The sequence below is a fragment of the Terrapene carolina genome, unplaced genomic scaffold, assembly GCF_002925995.2.
Source record: "Terrapene carolina triunguis isolate 2854851 unplaced genomic scaffold, T_m_triunguis-2.0 Scaffold113, whole genome shotgun sequence".
Lineage (NCBI taxonomy): Eukaryota > Metazoa > Chordata > Testudines > Emydidae > Terrapene > Terrapene triunguis.
In genome coordinates this window covers 29,203,049-29,211,394 of record NW_020664464.1, presented here as the reverse complement: position 1 = coordinate 29,211,394, position 8,346 = coordinate 29,203,049, and the positions used below count along the sequence as shown (strand labels likewise).

General features: G+C 45.5%; 1 protein-coding gene across 1 annotated transcript; it reads left to right on the top strand.

The window, feature by feature from the left end:
* Positions 1-1,173: 1,173 nt before the first annotated feature.
* On the top strand, positions 1,174-8,002 carry TEX43 (testis expressed 43). The gene is made up of 3 exons (XM_024193348.1): positions 1,174-1,208; positions 2,151-2,259; positions 7,796-8,002. The coding sequence occupies exons 1-3, from the start codon at positions 1,174-1,176 to the stop codon at positions 8,000-8,002; spliced, it is 351 nt and encodes a 116-aa protein (XP_024049116.1).
* The last annotated feature ends 344 nt before the right edge of the window (positions 8,003-8,346 follow it).

Sequence of the window (8,346 nt, the reverse complement as noted above, 5' to 3'; positions counted from 1 at the left end):
CATATTTGGCTCAGTTTACAGCTGTAGAGTGCAAAAAATAAAGATTACAGCTTTAAAATTGTTTTTGGTGCTTCTGGTGAGGTTTCTTAAGTTTTTCCAGGTATTAATTGTGCACAAAGCAATATGACCATATGTACAAACAGATTAGAAAGCAATTTTTTTTACTACTGAAAAAAACACCGGGACCAGGATTAATATGGGGATGAGCTATCTTCCCTACTGTGGCTTTAAGCTGATATTTATTACCTATCAATTTGTGCTCAGACAGTGCTTAATTTGTAAAGAAAGAGGTACAGGGGCTCAAGCAATTTTTTTACTTTCAGAAGTGAGGCAGCAAGCTTAGACGGGGCTATAAACGGCCAAGCCTATACTTGCGAGTAGGGTGACCAGATGTCCTGATTTTATAGGGACAGTCCTGATTTTTGGGTCTTTTTCTGATATAGGCTCCTATTACCTCCCAGCCCCGTCCCAATTTTTCACACTTGCTGTCTGGTCAACCTACGTCCGAGGCTCAGAGATGGCACATATCAAGTACTGTGCCCATGCCACTTCAGAGAACCAGTATCTTTGGCACTATGGTGATGACACTGAGCACAAGTTCCCTCATAGCAATGAGCCAAAAATGGGGTTAATCACTTTAACCCTTTCCATGCACATTCTTTCCTGTTTGTATCTCCCTTTAACCCTTAGCTCACAAGGGTCCCTTCTGCCTGCCGAGTGTTCTGGGAAACGTAGTAGTTAAGGGAATACTTAGGCGTCCCATTAGGTACTGGGAATGAATTTAAGGGTGGAGGGTCAACCTTTCCCCAGTGCTGGTGGTTGAGCACATTCTCCCTTACTTGTGCTCAGCGCCCCCCCCTCTCGCCTCTGCCACAGTCACGTCTGCAGCAGGAAGGGTCTGTGGTGCCCCTCTGGTGACGCTGAGAGGGGAGGGGTATCAAACCTCGGGCAATTCCGTCTCCGGAGCAAGCCCATCCCCTGGCTTGTTTGCAGGTGCAGTACAGAGGAGTTACACCTGCCCGCGCGCGCCCGCCCAGCCTGGCCACCTTCTGGAACGCGGGCGGTGGCGGCGGCTGCTGCATCACAAAGGCGCCCACGCCGGAGCGACCCCGCGCTGCGAGCGGTCCCGGCGCTGGAGAGGCCGCGGGGAGTCGGGAGTGGGCTGCAGCCGCCATGGTCTCCGTCGGGACCAACACGGACCTCAAAGGGTGAGGAGGAGGAATATGGGGCTGGTGCGCCCAGCAGCTCCCCCAGCCCCGTACCCGCACATCCCCCCGCACTCCCGTGTCCGCATTTGGAGGGGCTTTGAAGGGGCTAATGGGGGCCACTCTACTAATCTCTGAGCTCTCCCGTCCCGCTGGCCCCTTCTCTGCCTATTCTCTCCCACGTGTCCGAGGGAGCGGGTCGGCAGAGATTTCAGATTGGCAGCTCAGCTGCCAGGGCTTTCCCCAGAGCAGGGACCTTCCAGCACCTAGGTTGGCCCTGCCTCAGACTGCCTGGTGTTAGCAGACACCCCTCGTTCTGTGCCTTGTTTCTAAACTAGATTGTTGCCGTCCTCAGGGCAGGAAGCATCTTTGCCTGGGAAGTGTCAGGCAGGCCCCTTGTATCCCTGGGCTTACAGACAGAAATACAACCTTCTCCTCTGCTCCGCTCCCATAGGCACCCTACACATAGAGTAGAGCACCAGGACCACACTCAGCCGGATGCAGACCCCAGGGTCCCACCACAAATGGAGGACTAGCTCACAAACCATGCCCCTGCTAGCCCCCAGCTGTGCGAGCGTACAAAGCCAGCTCTGCTCCTGTCTGGTGTCTGCCTGGGGGTGAGGAGGGCATGCAGTGATTGGAAGCATAAGAAATCATGCTCCTCAATTTATGAGATCAAATTAATTTCTTTACTGTTATGCTAAATACGGAAGAAAAAACATTTGTTAGTTCAGCATAGTGTCCTAGGAAAACCATGAAATTTCAGTTAGATAATAAGCTTGTCTGGCGGTAAGGGAAGAAGCAATATTTTTATTAATTATAATTATATTAAAGACTTTCCCCCTCTATGAATTATATGGACTTGTTTGTTTCAGTTAATAACCCAACCCAGTCTTCTGTCCTAACACTGCCACACTGTCTTTTTTTAAATGTTTTGTCCCACAGGCTTGTTCACTGCCATTTGCCAAAGTTATCACACAAACATGGGATGATTCCAACGCATTACGTGATGCCCTGGAAAGAAGACATGAAGAACAGGAAATTCACTTTAAAGGTAGTGGAACCAGAAAAATATTTCCTCCTGTTAACACCATAATAGTGGCCTAATTTCCAAAGATGCTCGGCACACTCAGTTCCCATTGTCTTCACTTCTGAAAATCTGGCTAGGCAACTGTATTTGCTGTTGTCTCTGCACCATCTTGCCACTGTTGGTGGAAGTAGATTTTACTCTGTAGCTTGTGACAGATTTCAGAGTGGTAGCCATGTTAGTCTGTATCAGCAAAAACAAAGAGGAGTCCTTGTTAGAGACTAACAAATTATTTTGGGCATAAGCTTTTGTCGGCTAGAACCCACTTCATCAGATGTACGGAGTGGAAAATACAGTAGCAGGTATATAGTACATGAAAAGATGGGAGTTGCCTTACCAACTGGGGGTCAGTCTAACGAGACAATTCAATTAACAGTAGAATACCAAGGGAGGAAAAATCACTTTTGTAGTGGTAATGAGGATGGCCCATTTCAAACAGTTGACAAGAAGGTGTGAGTAACAGTAGAGGGAAATTAGTATGGTAAAATTAGGTTTTGTAATGACCCATCCACTCCCAGGCTTTATTCAGGCCTAATTTGATGGTGTACAGTTTGCAAATTAATTCCAGTTCTGCAGTTTCACATTGGAATTGCCACTTTTAAGTCTGTTATTGAATGACCAGGGAGGTTGAAGTGTTCTCCTACTGGTTTTTGAATGTTGTAATCAGGGCTTTGGAGCTGTGCTCCGGCTCCGCTCCAGCTCCAGGCAAAAACCTGCACTCCGCTGCTCTGCGCTCCAGCTCCGGGCTCCGCTCCAAAGCCCTGGTTGTAATTCCTGATGTCAGATTTGTGTCCATTTATTCTTTTGTGTAGAGACTGTCTGATTTGGCCACTGTACATGGCAGAGGGGCATTGCTGGCACATGATGGCATATATCACATTGGTAAATGTGCAGGTGAACGAGCCCCTGATGGTGTGGCTGATGTGGTTAGGTCCTATGATGATGTCCCTTGAATAGATATGCAGACAGAGTTGGCTCCGGGGTTTGTTGCAGGGTTTGGTTCCTGGGTTAGTGTTTTTGTTCTGTGGTGTGTAGGTGCTGGTGAGTATTTGCTTCAGGTTGGGGGGCTATCTGTAAGCGAGGACTGGCCTATCTCCCAAGGTCTGTGAGAGTAAGGGATCGTCCTTCAGGATAGGTTGTAGATCCTTGATGATGCGCTGGAGAAGTTTTAGTTGGGGGCTGTAGGTGACGGCTAGTGGCATTCTGTTACTTTCTTTGTTGGGCCTGTCTTGTAGTAGGTGACCTTCTGGCTCTGTCAATCTGTTTCTTAACTTCACCAGGTGGGTATTGTAGTTTTAAGAACGCTTGATAGAGATCCTGTAGGTGTTTGTCTTTGTCTGAGGGATTGGAGCAAATTCATGTATCTTAATGTATCTTAAAGCTTGGCTGTAGACAATGGATCACGTGATGTGGTCTGGATAAAAGCTGGAGGCATGTAGGTAAGTATAACGGTCAATAGGTTTCGGGTATAGGGTGGTGTTTATGTGACCATCGCTTATTAGCTCTGTAGTCTCTAAAGTGCCACAAGGAATCCTCGTTGTTTCAGTAGCTTGTACCATCAGAAACAAGCTTCCAGTGTTCTGATTTCTTCCTCTTGACTGTGAATCTCATGAAATCTCAGCTGAAACGTGTCTTTCCTTCCTTGGCGATACCTCTTAGTCCTTCTCTCTCCCTCTGTACAGGCATTTAGCAATAATGATTACTGAAAGATGCAATACAAAATAGGTGGGCTAAGTAAAGTCTTAGCAAACTGAAAATTGACTAAAGCAACTCCTTAGAAGGCAAATTTAAACTGGATTCTGAAATAAATGATGATCTAGTGGAGCTTTTGGAAGGTGGGAATGTATTGTGCTTCTTTGTCCGTGTGAGAAAGTGGGCTGTGACATTCTAATTTTCTAGATGTAATGGATTCTAAAGATGTGGTTCTAAGGGATACCTTGTAATAGAGGTGAGAGGAGATAAGGCAGAGATGGTATTGAGGCAGTTGTGTATATGAGTGATATTGTGAACATGGTAATGGATAGATCTGCATCGATAGATGTAAAAGGAAAAGATTTGCAGGAACTGATGATGCTAGGATTATTACTAATGGGGACAAATGGAAGGTCTGAGTTGAGAGACTAAGGGTATGAAACCACATGTGTCTGATGAAGTGGGTATTCACCCACGAAAGCTTATGCTCCAATACTTCTGTTAGTATAAGGTGCCACAGGACTCCTTGTCGCTTTTTACTAGAAAAGTAAGTCAGCCTATTAGATCAACTTACAACCATCGCAGTAATTACTAGGTGGTGCACGTCCACACTACCCTCCTTGGGGCGGTGATGCACGTCTTCACCAGGAACACTTCCACCAACCTAAGAGGAGCAGTATGTGGAGCTGAGAACCCGGTCTCTCAGCTCTGTTGGCAGCTCCCTGGCAAGAGCCTGGCTACCCCACAGGCTCCCAGGCTCCCAGCAGGCTGCGCCCCACTCCCTGTTACCCTCCGGAAGCAGGGGGAAGCCCTCTGGGCTTCTCACCCTGGTTCCTAGCCAGGAGCAGGGTCCATTCTTGCCCCAGCCACCCAGCTCTCCAGAGGATGGGGGGCGGGAGGGGGCAGCTAGGCTCTAGCTACCTGGCTTTCTTGTCAATTTACAGTTCCTGCCACAGACACTGCGTTGCCCTAACTACATCTACATAAGCCTTACGCCTCTCGTGGAGGTGGAGTTATTATGTGAGTGTAGTAGGGCACTTACATCGGCGGGAGGAAGGCTGTAGTGTAGACACTGACATAATTAGGTCGACGTAAGCTGCCTTATCTCAACTGAACTGTGTAGTGTAGACCAGCCCTAAGTAGAAGAGGTTGAGATGTGTTCTTGAGGATGTTTCACTTTCCCAAGAAAAGCCATTCTCTCTCATACATTTTTGTTGAAGGAAACTGAGAAGCTGTAAGTTTATTTGCTCAAGACAGGCTAAGTTATTAAAGGAATGAAAAGAAATATACAACAGAGCATGATCAGCATAAAAGTGGCAAAAAATGAACCGAACTGTATATTTTTGTCTGTAAAGCACCACACACTGGGGTACATTTTAAACCATTCTCAAATTCAGAAACATTTAGACCCCTAAAATATTGAGTAATATATTCCGGCTTGTCACTATAATGTCACAGAAGGGACACTAGCTAAGGCTAAGATGTTTATTTTCAGTCACTAATAGCTTTCTCAAAATATTTCCTTTTAGGCTCAGATTTGTCATTCTTTGTTTTAGCGTAATGGTAAATTTAAAAAAAAAATTTGTTGAACCTTTCTAGAACTATTAAAACAAGAAAAAAGGTTTACTTCTTTTAAAAACTTCCTTATATTTATTTTACATGCTTGGATAATTCAAGTATTATTAATTGTTTTAAACTTCACACGTATGTAAGTCCTTCCTGAGAAAGGAGTGCTTTGCTAATCAATTTGCAAAGTTAGAAGTAATTCAAATTCACATATAATGAGTTACATTAATATTCCTTAGCTAAGTCCCAATCCTGCAGACAGGTGAGTATGCTTTATCTATGAGTGTAATCCCTTATTGAACTCATTGGCTGCTCCCATCAATAAAGTTACTCTAGGAGTCTAGGTCATAAGTGTTTGCATGATTGGAGCCTAAGAACTACAAAGTCTGATCTTCCAGAGAGGCATAGTATACAGAAATAAATAGAAATATGTATATTATTCAAATATACTCAAGTGAATGATTACATACATATATGGACATTTAAAGAAATAAAAACAACAAGGAGTCTGGTGGCACCTTAAAGACTAACAGATATATTTGAGGACACCATCAGAGGACCCAACCATATCGGCCACACCATCAAGGGCTCATTCACCTGCATGTCTACTAATGTTATATATGCCATCATGTGCCAGCAATGCCCCTCTGCCATGTACACTGGCCAAACCGGACAGTCCCTACGTAAAAGAATAAATGGACAGGAATGGTAACATACAAAAGCCAGTAGGAGAACACTTCAATCTCCCTGGACATTCTATAACAGATTTAAAAGTAGCCATACTTGAACAAAAAAACTTTAGAAACAGCCTTCAAAGAGAAACAGCAGAACTAAAATTCATTTACAGATTTAACACCATTAATTTGGGCTTGAATAAGGACTGGGAGTGGCTGGCTCATTACAAAAGCAGCTTTGCCTCTCCTGGAATTGACACCTCCTCATCTATTATTGGGAGTGGACTACATCTACCCTGATCGAATTGGCCCTGTCAACACTGGTTCTCCACTTGTGAGGTAACTCCCTTCTCTTCATGTGTCATTATATAATGCCTGCATCTGTAATTTTCACTCCATGCATCTGAAGAAGTGAGGTTTTTTACCCACGAAAGCTTATGCCCAAATATATCTGTTAGTCTTTAAGGTGCCACCAGACTCCTTGTTGTTTTTGTGGATACAGACTAACATGGCTACCCCCTGATATTTAAAGAAATGTACCTGTGAAAGCCTCTAGATATGCACATATGGGAATGTGTACCACATGTCTAACGCTCAATTCTGGTGTGGATTTGTCTGCAGAAATCAGGAGGCTGGGTGCACAGTGTCAATTCACTGGCTTATGTGCATGCAAATGGGAGGCCCTTTGAAAATTTGGCCTAGAGCAGGGGTGGCCAAACTGTAGCTCTTTTACTCTAAATGTGTGCCTCCTGGAGCCCCCCATGCTCCCCATTTTCTGCCTACCAGACTGGGGCTGGGGGAAGCTCATGGCTTCTTCCCTGCAGCGGGGTGGTGGGACTAGGGGCTTCTGCCAGAGATAACTGGTGCCTGCTGAGAAAGGGGGCACAATTTAAAGGTTTGCTCCCCGTGCCCAACAGCTTGAGTCACTCCCCACCAGGCACACTTCCCCTCTTACCCTCAGCTGTCCGTCCCTGCAGCTCCCACATAGCTCCCAGTGGAGAAACAGCGGCAAACAGCTGGGAGTTGCAGGGCGGGGCCTCTGCTCTCCCTGTTGCTCCCAGCTGTTTGCTGCTGCCTCTCCCCATGGCTGCAGCTCCCAGCTTGCCAGCTCCAGCTGCCATACAGGGAGGGGATCCAGCAGCACCATGGGATTGACTGGGGCCAGCAAACCCCCTGGCAAAAATCTGGGGGCATACGTGACCCCCCATGCATCGCCTCTGGCTTCTGCCCAGTGGGGAGGAGGATCTCGGGGCTTCAGCCTCACGGGGCACAGCTGCCGGGGCTCGGGGCTTCAGCAGGAGTGGGGCTTAAGCCCCGAGCCCTGGCAGGCATGCCCCAGCTCTCGAACTTCTGAAGATTGTCGTATGCAGCTCAGAAAGTCAGTAAGTTTGGCCACCCCGGCCTAGAGTTTTTGGTTGTTTTTGTTTTTTTGCTTTCCTCTATTACTGAGCCATCTGTTAATAGGTTGTTATATCAATTAGGCTTTTCAGTTAATAGTATAATTATTAAAGGAGTTAGTTCAGGCAAAAATGAGTTTTTTCATATGCAACCATTGGAATTTCTTTACACAGCATGCAGAGGTTGTTGGGGTATATACTGGTGCCACAGAAGATAGTCTGTTTTTGGAGCACAGAGAAAGACTTTGCCATGGAGAAGAAAGAAAACACATACGGGAGAAAATTCCTCAGGAAATAATGATTGCAGATATTCCCATATATTCTCATCTCTCCAGATACCAGAAGTCTGTGATTGCTCAGGCATGGAGGATGAAACTCTGACCTGCTTTTTCCCTCAATACAGTCATGTTTGAACTGTATAGGCTATGAAGTTTAAATCTGCTGCAAGAAAAAAAACTGTGTGGTGCTTTTTTTCTCTCTTTAAAATAGAATTAACATGTTTTTAAAGCTGATTAGATGTTCTATTTGAAATGAAAAATAATTTCTGTCTGCAATTTGACCTGCATATTTTTGATTAGGGAAGGGAGAATCTCAGAAGTTTCAGACTTCCCAGTTTGATTTAGATAAAGTGCATACAGACATTTGGATGCTTATCTGAAGTTTATACAAACCTTTAGACTCTACTCAGCTTTCCACCACTATCTCCAAGAGACTGGTATCAATCC

Bases quoted from the DNA above. Each gene is read 5' to 3' on its own strand.
- TEX43 (XM_024193348.1), top strand. From the start codon at position 1,174: ATGGTCTCCGTCGGGACCAACACGGACCTCAAAGG. The intron at 1,209-2,150 runs GTGAGGAGGAGG...TTTGTCCCACAG, and splicing joins ACCAACACGGACCTCAAAGG to GCTTGTTCACTGCCATTTGC. The intron at 2,260-7,795 runs GTAGTGGAACCA...TTCTTTACACAG, and splicing joins ACAGGAAATTCACTTTAAAG to CATGCAGAGGTTGTTGGGGT.